This window comes from Monodelphis domestica, chromosome 6, assembly GCF_027887165.1.
Source record: "Monodelphis domestica isolate mMonDom1 chromosome 6, mMonDom1.pri, whole genome shotgun sequence".
Classification (NCBI taxonomy): Eukaryota; Metazoa; Chordata; class Mammalia; order Didelphimorphia; family Didelphidae; genus Monodelphis; species Monodelphis domestica.
The window spans coordinates 40,886,025-40,899,844 of NC_077232.1; the positions used below are offsets into that span (position 1 = coordinate 40,886,025).

Genomic DNA, 13,820 nt, shown 5'->3' on the forward strand with positions numbered 1-13,820 from the left:
CTATCTATCTATCTATCTATCTATCTATCTATCTATCTGTCATCTATCATGTATCATCCATCCATTCATCCATCCTTCCATCCATCCATCTATCTATCTATCTATCTATCTATCTATCTATCTATCTATCTATCTATCTATCTGTCTGTCTGTCTGTCTGTCTGTCATCTATCATGTATCATCCATCCATTCATCCATCCTTCCATCCATCCATCGATCTATCTATCTATCTATCTATCTATCTATCTATCTGTCTGTCTGTCATCTATCATGTATCATCCATCCATTCATCCATCCTTCCATCCATCCATCTATCTATCTATCTATCTATCTATCTATCTATCTATCTATCTATCTATCTATCTATCTATCTATCTGTCTGTCTGTCATTTATCATGTATCATTCATCCATTCATCTATCTATGTATCTATGTATGTATGTATGTATGTATGTATCTATCTATCTATCTATCTATCTATTCATCTACCAATTTAGCTAGTTTGCCTGGCAAAACAGGGATTTTTCTGGTTTAAGGAACTCCGTGTCAGGAAACTCCTGCTACCAATGCAGATTTTTGTAGCTTAATGTCTAAGAAAGGTGTCTGAGGCAGCTCTGTGTAAGTAAAATTGTGTGTGTGTGGGGGGGGGGGCTGTATCCATTATTTCATCCATGAGGGAATTCTTTCCACTAACGAAGATAAACAGTTTATTTATCTGTAACTTGTAGGCTTAGAAAGTTGCCTGAAGTACTGAGAGGTTAATTGACTTACCTAAAGTCACACAGCCAATATTGGCAGAAGCAAAATTTGAGTGCAGGTATTGCTGCTCTGAGACTAGATCTCTATCCACTACTTCCCTCTCCTCTCCAATATTTCATTTACAGAAGTTAAACATTGGTTAGCTCTGTGTGTGTGTGTGTGTGTGTGTGTCTACATTCATTTAACTGTGTTCATGACATAGAGAAAATAATCATAACCAGCATTCATAAAGCACTTTAAGCTTTGCAAAGCACTTTACAAACATAATTTCCTTTGAAATACTGATACGCTTTGCTAACTGAGAATGAATCTGAAAAGCACTGAGTGCAACTGAACCTTTCCCATGGATGGTTAGAGATAGCTGTCCAGTTCATAATCTGTTTCATGTGATGGTGTGTAGCAACATTTTCTCTGCTGTTCTTTTGATGGGCGTGTGTAGTAGTTAGATACCCCTCCCCTTCCACACAATCAATGAATTGTTCCGAAAGCCTTAGTCTTGTGGGAAGTGAATGTACCGATGTTTGCAAATCGGTATTAAAAACCCCTTGAGGGGCATGTCTCCTCTGGCTGGTGATGATGACTACAACACTACCACTCCTCCTACCCTACTTGTGCTCTTTGTTTGCTGACCTGTAAGCTGGATGTTAATGCTGACTATTTTCAGGTCACCCTGGCAACCAATGGAAAGTCAGCCGACTGCCATGGTGAGGAAGAACCCTGGAAGCGGGATCACTAGGCGCAGAAACAGACTCCGAGCTCCACATTGAATAAACTCTCCGAAGTTATCCAGTGGTAAAAGATGATGTAAAGATTAAACAAAAAACGTCCCTTAAAAAAAAAAAAAAAGCTATATAAATACATTTACTTAATTTGTTAACTGAGTCTAGGAGGAGGTGTCATAAAGTAGCCATTGTAAGCACAGGGCAGTGTCTTTGCCAAATGCCTGGCCATAACTATCTAACTCTCTCCGTTGTATTACTGTTTGGATGAAGGCAGCTAGAGGGATCGGTTTGCATCCAAGGTGCATTCTCACCTGCATCTCTTTGCACTCGAGCTGCCGAAGAATCGTTCTTTCCACCGAGAATGAGGAAATGGGGTGAACCCGGTGTAGGGAACTACAGGGACTCAGGGCACAAAAAGCGTAGAATGTGCTACCAACCTAAAGTATTTTCCATGTTTCCTCTTGGGATGCACAAAAGACACCACCAGCAAGCCTCATCTAGTTGAAAATCCTCTTCCGAGTTTTACATGTGTTTGACTCAAAGCAAGCACCTGCTGCTGTGAATACTGACCACTTGCCTACTGAGAGCCCTTTAAATTAAGTGTCTCCAAAATACCTTTTTTATATAAAAGACTTTAAAAGAAACAAGAGCACAAATCACTAGAGTCCAGAAGGATGTCCCCAAACACTTCTATATGTGTCTCCATCAGTAGGGTTTGGGGGATCCAAGCTCATGAGTTCATCCATGTCCAGTATGGACTTTCCCACCACCTATGCAGATTGGCAACTTATTTTGTAACTTCTAGTCCCATAGAGTTGCTCAAAGCAGAGCAAAATTAAACAACTTGCCCAACGTCACCCAGCCAATACGTGCCAGAGGCAAGACTTTTTCACTTCTGCCTTCCTGTCTCCAAAAGTGGACCTCTAACCCCTACACCATGCTGACTCATGCTCATGAACAATTGCAGAAATTTAAGAGATTATGTTGCAACTCTCTTGGGGTATAAGATGCAGAATAAGTACCAATCTGCGTTGGTAGGAGACATTTCCTCAATAGGATCCAGCCTTTCCCTCCTTCCCCTGGAAAGAACCCCCATAGTAATCATTTCAACAATACAGCATGCTGTGCCATTCTAATTATAAGGTTTTTCCCCCATTGAATAATTTAATCATTGATTAAGAAGTAATGTTTGCCCAGAGCTGCTACATCTAATCAAAAGTTAAAGATGCAGTCAATGTAAATATTAACTAGCTTCAAGAATAAGATGATTTGTTGAAATCAGTTTTGCCTCCGATTGTGATAATGAAATTCTTTGTGGCTGTTGGCCTATGTTTACAGTGGGCTTCACTCTCCTCGTCATATATAGTAGGTTTAGTTCATTTAATTTAATAAGCATTTAGGAGGCACCTATTCTAGGGAAGACTGTCGTACTAGGTATTAGGAATACAGAGGCAAAAACGCAATAGTCCCTGACCTCCAGGAGTGGAGTGCACGTTCTCCTGAACTGAGATTATAATTTTGGTTTCTACTGAAATTGAATTATTTTTTGGGTTCCTAACAATGGGGATATGAACTTTTCTTTTTCTACAATAGTCCAAGAAATCCAGGATGCACAACCATACAAACTGATCAGATCCCCTGACCGGGGCTGTCTTTGTAGACATGTAGTATTTATATAAGATGAAAAGGGACTGTATACTTACACCGAAGGCCTGAAAATCTACACAGGACACTTCATTTAAAGAAAAGTCCATCTTCTTTATCAAATCCATTACCTTGTTTTAGCCCATATCTATGATTTCTGCTCCCTCAAAATTCTGAAAATCTGGCCATGATTGTCCTTAGAGCAGAGTTACTGTCAGCTAAGGAGCAGTATTAAACAAATCTTTTTCTGTCATAGAAAATGGCCCCATGGTTCATTTTCCTTCGACTGGCAGGGACTCGGTGGACCAAGGGATTACTGAGAGAGAACAGATTCAAGCATTTTCTGTCTCAGGAATCATGATCAAGGGAGATAGCTAAGACTATTCACAGGATAGGGTTAACACCAATCAGACAGATCTCCCAGGAGTTCTTGGTTCTGTTGTGAAGTCTCTAGGAAATATTCTAAGGGGAAGGACAATCAGGTTATTTATTATTCAGTCTTTTGTTATTAGGACTCAGCTTCTTAGGAGCACGCAATGGCAGTGCTAGGACTCTCATTAGTAGTGGAGTGGGGGGCGTAAATCTAAAGCTTCAGGATGCTACTTGAAGAATCTGCCTCCTAGCATTCTTCTTGTATGCCTTCCTCCTTCACATCCCAAGACTTCTTGTCTTCTTTACCCCACCTGGATTTTGACTCAGTCCCCTTGTTTTTCAGACCTCATCTTCTTTCTTCTTCATGCTTAACCCAGCCCCACATATGTGCCATAAGAAGAAGAAATAAATCAAGAATTCAGGCCCAGCATATAGTTTTTCCACATAGGGTGTTAATAATTTTGCTGTTGAGATTTATATAGAGAACTGTTATGGAAACATAGCATTTCAAAAACACATTAATGCTATGTAATTAATTTAAAGAAAACTTTTAGGTTTTATAGGTCTAGAGCTGGGAGGGACCTCATAAACCATCTAGTTCCATCCTCATTTTATAAAAGAGGAAACTGAGACTTCAAGAGGTTAAGTAGCTAGTAAGCAGTAGAAGTGAGACTTGAACTCAGATCCTCTGACTCCTGATCTGGCATTGTACAATGCTTCTGACCCAAAACACTCATTCGTGGAATAGAGAACTTAGTTAACCACGCCAGTTCTGTGACAGCTATGTGTTGCTACTGTCTTCCTCTTTAGCTGGCATGCAAATTTCTGTTTTGCCATCTGTGAATTGGGTCAGGGATGTAGAGGATGGCGAAGGTGAGAAGCCACTTTAATGCTTCCTCTCACTTTCTGAAGCCCAATTTGAACCTAAGCTCAGCTATTTTTTTTAAAAATGTGAAATTGGTTCCAATCTGTGAGAAGGAAGAGGTGGGTCTGTTGTGTGGGAGGACCACCATTCATTCAACCATGCTCAAGGTAGTTATTGTTCCAAGTCACCAAGTCCATGTCTACACCTGCAGAGGAAAGCAGAAAACTGAAGCAGTTCTCCAAAACTGAGGTTTCAGCTATTTGGGAACTGAACTGTGTGCACAGTGGTTTCTAATCTCTACTTTCCCATAGGTGCGTAGGCATAGTCTGAAGTTTTAGTGATCTAAAGGGGTGATTTTATTTAACCTCAAAGGACAATGCATCACTTCAGTCTCTCCTAGTCAGATCAAGCTGGATTTTTATAAGACCTGCTAACGTAATAATAATTTTAATAATATTAATAGTAGTATTAGTAGTATAGAAGTAGTATTGTATTGTATAATTATGAATTTGAGTGTATGAATATTAGTATTAGTATTGCCAACCTGAGTGCCCATATACCTTGAGAACATTTAGGTCATGCACTTTCTAGTCTAAATAGGAGCCAGGAGCCCAAGAAGGTTTGGGGGAGATGCTTGATTGACCCAGTTAGGTGGATTTCTAAACTAAATTTTCCTAGAAATGGAAGGTGTTGCCGAAGTCAAGGGGGATGGACTAGATGACCCCCAAGATCCCTTCCAGCCACAAATCTGTCACCCTGTTATCCTTCAGTTTCTAATTGAAGGCTGGGAAGATCTTGAGTTGTTTCTTTATCTACAAAATAGATTTTAAAACCCTGGGGCAAACCCAGTGCATTCTTGGAGGGCATTGTAGACGCATCATCAGAACTTTAAAGAAAAGTCTAGTGAAGAACTATTTATGAATGGGTTGTGGTTCCTCTTAAGCTGCTATAGTCATGAAGAAAACACTATTTTCATCAATGTTTTTGAAAATAATATGATTCACATTGCTAGTATAGAAAGCCCTCCCCACCCCTTACACTTACTAGCTGAATCTCCTCATTATCTAATATTGTCCTGTGAGTCACAGCAATAAGCCTAAACAGATTCAACAGTGATCTGGAAGATTTTTTCTCTGAACTGTAACTAGGGAGAAGTAATTGGGGCTTTGCCCCAGGATCCTGAACTCCAGAAGGCATCAAAAGCACTTTTAGTAATGAAAATGTTAGTACTGTTAGTAGCTTAGATTAGATGGTTAGAAATGACTGAAGCTAGCACTAAATGAACAAGAAAAATACATTTAAGTTGAGAATTATCCAATGGCATAGGAAGAACTCCTATTTGACCAGAACCTGCCCTGCTTTGCCACCTCTGCTGACACAAAATCCCAGAATCTATCTCTTCCCCACTAAAACGTTGATGTGAGGGTGTGTTGTTATCTTTGTCATTTTACCCATGGCTAAAACCTGGTGATTATGTCTCTGTTAACTTTCTATAATTTAAGAAATAGGAAAATAAGCTTTTTAGCTTTGGCCTGATTTAAAACTAAGATGAGTCCCTGGAAGACCCACCCCAAGAGAAGCAGCAACTATGGTCCTCTTTGGTCCACATGGGTATCTCTATGGGACTAGTTTGCTTCTCATTTGACCAAACTCACTTGGAATCAAGAAAAAAATTACCAGTTATAATTTTCCTTACTAAGATAGTATCCCTTACATCGTTGAATAGTCTAAGAGCCAAGATGATTGAAATAAAAACATGGCGCTTGAAGGGCATTCCAGGGAAGACGTTTGTAGGTAGAGTACTCAGGGAAGACTGACTTAACTATCCTTGTAAATCTCTGAACCCTGAAAGAGAATAAGGCATGGATATACTTGGATTTTTCAATATTGGAACCAAGCAAATAGGACTGGGGAGTTGTGTGTGTGTGATATGTGTGTGTTTATTTTGGTTCATTTGAGAGGCAGTCTGGTATAATGGATGGTGAGTGATTCAAGTCCTGCCTTTCACGTCTACTGATTATGTAGCCTTTGGACAAGTAGCCCAACATTCCAATGCCCTAGTCAACTCTCTAAGACTGAGTAGCAGAGAGGAGGCCCAATTGGGTTGGTAGAAGGAGTTTTCTCAATTGAGAGTGCTCTATGTTGATGAAATCCCAAGTCCAGTCTCTAGGCTTCTCTTCGGTTGTGTTTTCTATTGTACTGCCTGTTCGGAAAGTCCACGCTGCCCATTTTCTTCCTTAGAAATGTCACCTTCTGCTAGAAACTCCTTTTCCCCATTCCATACTGTTTCCATTATACATAGATCAACATTGTTTCGGGAGATACAATTTGGCCACTGTCCATTTGAACTAGTGCAGCTGTTGACATAATAACATATCATGAGGCAGAAACTTGATAGCATTTTATTTATATCATAACACAAATATTTAAGCATTACAATCCCTTTTTTCTTACTTAACATACCGTGACAGATACTTCTGCTAATGGCTTAAGTCAGAGGCCCCAAGAAGACAAAATAGAGAAGGATTTATAACCAGAAGGGTCTATTTCCCCTCATATGGGGCTTTAAAAAAAGTGTGTGTGTGTGTGTGTGTGTGTGTGTGATTAGTGGTCTCATGAAGCCTGTGGATTCTTTCTCAGAATAACATTTTTAAATGCATAAAATAAAATACATGGAATTACAGATAAAACCAATTATTTTTAAGTTATAAAAATATTTTTTTTAATTCATGGATCATAGGCTTAGTATCCTTTGTCCTAAATATACTTATTTAAGAAGCTTTTTTCCCTAGAAATCATAGGACTTAGAGCTGAAAGAGAACTGGGAAGCCACTGCATCCAACTCCCTAACTTTACAAATGAGAAGAATAAAGCCAAGGATGAGGGAGTGACTTTGACATGGTCATTTAATTAGTATGTAGCAGAGCCAGGTTTTTGACCAAGATTCTCTGACGATCCACCTCTCTTTCAATCTCTATGACCCTCACTTTTGGTTGGATTTTTTTTTTTTGCATTTCACAGATAAACTAAGGGGGGCGGGGAATATCATCCAATGGCCTCAAGTTTGGCCACACAAACTATCTTTTCAACAATGTCCTTCATTCCTAGAAGGCAACGTGTCATAGGAGACACTGGGTAGAGCTGGGTTCCGATCCCACTCCTGATTTTTACAAGGTATATGACATCAGGACAAGTCAAATTCTGCTTCTCTGTATTTCTGTTACATCATCTGTAAAAGAAGGGAAGTTGATCTAGACATCCTCTAAAGTCCCTTCTGCCTCTAACCAATGAATCATGGGTTCAGAGAATGTGCCATTATGGCCTGGGGTTTGGGTGCATCTTCCGCCTCTCACCGGTTCTTACATCACTCCTGTTGTAGCAACACGACCCACTCTGAATGCCCCAAACAAACCATTTTCTCAAAACAGTGCTAATTGCCGATTGGGTTTGGGAATAGAGGAGCCTTTTGCAAGAAGGTTTGAGGACTCTTATGAAACTGTGAGCAAGACTTACACAACGAGACTGGTTGTTTGTGAGCACCTCTCTCCCTCTCCTTTATGATTGTTGATTCACAGGTAAATACATCCTCGTTTATGTGGATACCCTTTTAAGAGCCAGTCTTAGTACACGGGAGCCTAGGACTTAGTCTTTTTATTTAAGGGAGTGTGTGATGAGTAGTCGATAATTTACAAATACTAGAGTTCCATAATTTTATTGTTAATAAATCTGTTCATGTGTGAGTTTGATAATTTACAAAAACTAAAGTTCCATGGACTATATTCCAGATGTCCCAAACACATGAACCTCTCTTTTTTTTCTCTTTAGGAATGAATGTGGGAATTATTTCATAAAGTGGCATTACTTTCTATAACTTTCAAGTACCTTTGGGTGTGTGTGACTTCAAACCTAGTGTAGAGCAACTAGGACTTTGTACAGGGTGTCCTACGCTCTCTGAAGCAGCTACAATGTGATTACTTTATTTTAACTATCATCAGACTTCATTGAAACACTAAAGCATAGAGGAATGCAAAATATTGGAAATTTTATCCAAGAGCCTCCATGATTCTAGAAGTTGGCTAAGCCATTATGTAGAGCAAGAAGTACCTCAGAATTTCAGTGTGTGGTACAAAGTCCATTTGTATTGGTGGAGAAAAACAGAGACCCTCTGCCCTCTGGTGAGGAGGGTAGTGTGCCTTGATTGCTATTGATTCCTCTGCTAGTTCTACTTGTCCCATGTTGTGAGGGTCCCCAGGCCCAGCCATGAGATCTATTTGGTCTGCCTTGGTCAAGTCTAGTCCTGCTGGCCCAGCAATAGGGAAAGGTGGGATTCAAAAAAAAAAAAAGAGAGAGAGAGAGAGAGTGGTAGTAATAGGATCAAGTAAGGAAATATAGGATTAAGCATACTAGATAGCACAGGGCAACAGAGGATGTACAAATTCAGAGGATTGCTTTGGAGAAGAAAAATTCCTACCACCACCATATGTTATCACCCTGAGACAAAGCCCTAGCTGCTAATTATAGTTCTGAATTATTTCATGGGAAAGTACAAATTTATTTCATGGAAATTCTAAGTTATTTCATGGGAAAACACAGGATACAAAACACTTTTGTGTTTTTCCTGAATTTTTTCCATTAAAAGTTTTGTAAATGTTTTAATCTATGCTCAAAGTCATTAAAACTCACCCATAAACAAATTTATTGGCCATAAGACCATAAAGAACATTTTTCAGCCCATCAAGATGGAAGGGATCTTCTTCAAGTGAGAACACCACAATTACCCTAAAGGCAATCTTGGAAAATTGTTGACCAATCTTTTCAATGTCTCCCTTTTCCTCCATTTGTACAATATTTCTAATAGTCATTGCTCCCCCCTCCAGTATCCAGTTTTCCCATTCTTAAGTCCTCCCTCTTCTTGGGTAGGTTCCTTCTTTGTTGCAGTAGTAAAATTAGCCACTAGAAAAAACAAAAACCAAGAATGCTGCCAATTCGGAAGAGTCCAGCTAACTAGTTGCATGCCAGGTTAACCCTAAGAGCCTGCTTCCAGAAGCACACCTACTCATTCAGGAAAGACTCCTTCCTTTGCCCAGAGGGATGCCAGGGCCTAACAACTGTTGCTACAGTTCTTCTCTCTGATGGGAGATGGTGACGCTGCAGTCACATTCCAGGTCCTCTGGGCACTCTGAATCTTACATTTCTACACAAGACCATGGGCTTCGAAAATGTCTGCTGCCTTCATTAGAGAAGGACTGAACAGACCAGCTGTTGACATAAAATCATCTCACCTTTGGGAATTCCACCTTTATCTTCATGACTGAGTCCCCGATCCTTTCCTTCAAGTGTACAATCAGAAAACCTGCTCCTCCAAATGTCTAATATTTTTTAAAAAACTATTATTTTTCTTACAAATCGAACAATAGAATCTAGGATTTTTTTTTTAATCACTTTAACGCACTCCCTAACCTCCAGCCTCATTGGAAGGCATCGACATTTTCTCTTGAAAATATGGAACAGGATGTGCATTGTCTTAATAGAGACACGTTTAGATCTTTGTATATACAAGGAGTTCTATCTTTGTGGGTATTTTTATATCATGCTTTTTCTATTTGTTTTCTATAGTCTGGTGGAGTCAATTTAGAGTAGGTATTTAAAATTTGACTTTGCTGTAAGCCCATTCTAATCTGACTTTCCAATAAAGAACATATGTACTCATGGACACCAGTTGGTCCATGTTCATCAGTATTGCAACCCTAAGATCCATTGGTTTCATGGTTCAGTGGAAAGAGTTTTAGACTGGGATCAGAAGACCTAAAGTCACAATCTCAAGTCTTACACTGAATGACCTTGGACTCTTTCTTTCTCTAAGCCTCAGTTTCCTCATCTGTACAATGAAAGGGTCAGGAGCTAACCTCCAAAGTCCCTTTTCCTAGAAATCTATGATCCTAGGACCCTCCAGCTTCATCCAGCTTCCTTTCCTAAAACATTTTGCATCTTCTCCTTTCTACTCTACTATTCATCATTATTATTTATATAATATATTTATGCTTTTCAGATATATGATTAATGTCAATTTAGCTTTTTAACAATGATTTTATGAGTTTATACCTATTTTCTGGAAACCACAAAGAACTACAGTGTAGACAGAGTTAAACTATTTAGTATCTGTAATTTACAGACACAGATATTTTCTTATACTGATATTTTCTATATGACCATAGATGAAAAAGGAATCTAACAAGTAGAGCACAATTTTCTTATGACATTTTGCAGTAATTCAAATCATTCCTTAGCTTAAAACAATTGGGGACTGGGGGTTGGGGGGAGGGAACTTTAGAACAAAGTCCTTGCTCAATGCTGATCTTCAGTAACATATGAGAAAATATCAATTCAATACCAGTTGAACTTTTCGATAGACTTGAGTGGTGCTGATCCTTGGGTTCTTGTTCTCACCGCTATGACCCTACTAAAAAATCCTCCAAACCAGGGTCATATTAGTGAGATTGTTTGCAATAAGAGTTCCATACCAGGGCTCCCTTTTTCTCTCACTCCTTCATCTCCTCATCTTTAATTATTTACAAAAGAAATGGCAGTCCTTGGCTTGGGAGAAGTTTCACCTGGGAACTGAAGGATGGGAGATGCTGAGTAGAATCAGGGAAAATTTTGTAATTCATTTCTGATAAACAGATCAATATCATTTTCACTTCCTATTATTATGTGAACCAAGCACATTTGTCTAGAGAATGAGGATTTGCTTTCATTGAGCACAACTGTAAAAATGAACAAAAAAACCCACAAAAATAAAATAACACACCAACAAATTCTCTCATTTGAGGGAATGGTAGGTTAGGTAAGGAGAATCCTTTGGGATGCTGTAGAAGCTACTCAGGACAGAATGTGAGCCCATGTAAATAACCATATTTTGCTCCTAATAATAACATACTAAGAGCAGCTTACTCAGAAATAAAAGAGGGATGGAAGTATTCCAAATATTCAGTTTCTGACATTGGTTCCAGGTCCACTGTTTTCAACCAGGGCTTCTCTGAACAAAATAAGTCACCTATTGGGTGATGATTGGAATCCATGTACATTTTTCCACTCTCTTCTTTTCTCAGCCAACCAACCTAATGTTCTCTCCTTTGGCATAGGATATAGGATATATTGGTTGGCTTTCCAAGTTCTGATAGCAACAGCAGTTTTGTTTTTGTTTAGTTTGTTTTTAATTTTTTTAGCTGTGCCCACATCTTGACACTTTGTTCATGAATGAAGGACAGTGCCTCCTTGTACTTTGTGTAGACATGATGTAGGTATCTGTGTGTAATTTCAGTGAAATGTTGTAGAGCTGTATTTTAATTAGTTTGATTTGATTTGATTTGGGGGGTGGGGGGAAGGGAATCTGTGCATTGAAACGGAGTAGAAATGTTGACCTGTAGCTTGAGGCTCTTTTTCTCCTTTCCTACCCAAAAGTGAACTACTGCCTTTCTCCCTCCCATTTGGTAATGAGATTTCTCTATGTTTGTAAGTAAAGAAAATGCCAATGGAAACTTCTTACTCTTCATGTTAATGTTGAAAATCCTATACCACGTCAATTCCTTTGTATATAGGGAATCCTTACATTGCTGCTCTCTGATCAAAAGTTGCATGTGTGTTGGGGGGGTATTGATGGATGTAGATGTGCAAATGTGAACTTTCCTTCATCTTAGTGAAAATCCTCCCAATCTTTATCCGCCACATTGAGAACACTGGGGTAGAGCGTTCATGATGATCAATTTATGCCGATGTGCGCAGATAGAGAACAAAAGCACTTATCACTCTACCATTCTGACATATTGGATGCATAGGAAAATGAGCTTAAAAGAAAGTTCCAGTATAAATAGTCCTAGTTGCCATAAGGAAGAATCAGCCTTGTGTCTCCAGGCACTGGAATGTGAAATGGTGGTTTTTCAATGATTGATTTAAAGATTGGCTTTATTTTCATTTTAGTGATGCTTTCACTACTTTGGCAGCAGATAAACTAGTTAGCAAGAATAAAATTAGAAAGCTACCCTGTGGCCCACTTCCTCCTACTGCCTCCCCTGCATATCAGGTAGGGTCCTCACTCTAACCAGAACCGTGTCTGCTTGTTATCTGGTTTCAGAGTCAGGAAAGATGTTGTCTCAGAATACAGACAAAATCTTCCATCTAGTCCAATCCTCCCCAAAGCACAAATCCTCCTCCTTCCCCTTGATAACCCAAGCTGCACTCTTAAACCTTCTGGGGAGGCTACATTGCACAAACTGTCTGGGAATAAGACTACAATAAAAAAAAAAGCACAAATAATAACTGTGACTATATCACTGAGAGAGGAAATAGGGTAATGCACAAAACCCAAATATATGACAAGAGTGTGACCAAAATGGTGTATTTGTTTGGCTGGTAGAAGTGATTCAGATGATATTTATACATGTGTTATGTTCACAGGAAAATAGATTGTGAGATAGATGCAATCTCTGTATCTATGAGAATGGTCTGGAATACCCACATTCAGATTGGCAAAATGCCGAACTATGTGTTCCACATAAGGAATGCTCTCTTTACTCCAATAAAGAAAAAGTCAAGAGATTCCCTAGTGAGAGATGAAATTCACCTGGGAGTAAAGGAGTTTTGACTCTAGAAATGGGATATATGGAGGCTATAAGGTGATTACAGGGAACAGATGTTTCTATTCCAAGCATCTGTTTATACAAATAGCATCCAGTCCTTTTTTCCAACTCTTGCTAAAGTCAGGTGGGAAAGAAAGAAAGGAAGGAAGAAAGGAAGGAAGGAAGGAAGGAGGAGGAAGGAAGGAAGGAAGAAGGAAGAAGAAGAAGAAAGAAAGAAGAAAGAAAGAAAGAAAGAAAGAAAGAAAGAAAGAAAGAAAGAAGAAGAGAAGAAAGAAAGAAAAGAAAGAAAGAAAGAAAGAAAGAAGGAAAAGAAAGAAAGAAAGAAAGAAAGAAAGAAAGAAAGAAGAAAGAAAGAAAGAAAGAAAAAAGAAAGAAAGAAAGGAAGGAAGAAAGGAAGAAAGAAAGGAGGAAGGAATGAAGAAAGAAAGAAAGAAAGAAAGAAAAAGAAAAGAAAGAAAGAAAGAAAGAAGAAAGAAAGAAAGAAAAGAAAGAAAGAAAGAAAGAAAGAAAGAAAGAAAGAAAGAAAGAAAGAAGAAAGAAAGAAAGAGAAAGAAAGAAAAGAAAGAAAGAAAGAAAGAAAGAAAGAAAGAAAGAAAGAAGAAGAAAAAAGAAGAAAGAAGGAAGAAGAAAGGAAGGAAGGAAGGAAGAAGGAAGGAAGGAAGGAAGAAGGAAGGAAGGAAGGAAGGAAGGAAGGAAGGAAGGAAGGAAGGAAGGAAGGAAGGAAGGAAGGAAGGAAGGAGGAAGGAAGGAAGGAAGGAAGGAAGGAAGGAAGGAAAGAAGAAGAAAGAAAGAAAGAGAAAGAGAGAAAGAAAGGAGAGAAAGG

The 13,820-nt window shown here is 38.9% G+C and overlaps 1 protein-coding gene across 4 annotated transcripts in view; it reads left to right on the top strand.

Moving 5' to 3' along the window:
- The window catches only part of SLC1A2 (solute carrier family 1 member 2), a 179,632-nt gene extending 166,457 nt beyond the window's left edge, over nucleotides 1-13,175 (top strand). For all 4 annotated transcript variants that reach the window (XM_007497323.2, XM_007497326.3, XM_007497324.3 and 1 more), the window contains exon 11: nucleotides 1,423-13,175. In XM_007497323.2, the coding sequence (XP_007497385.1) occupies nucleotides 1,423-1,494 (72 nt within the window). In that variant the 3' untranslated portion in view covers nucleotides 1,495-13,175. The remainder of the gene's footprint in view (nucleotides 1-1,422) is intronic.
- Nucleotides 13,176-13,820: the final 645 nt, after the last annotated feature.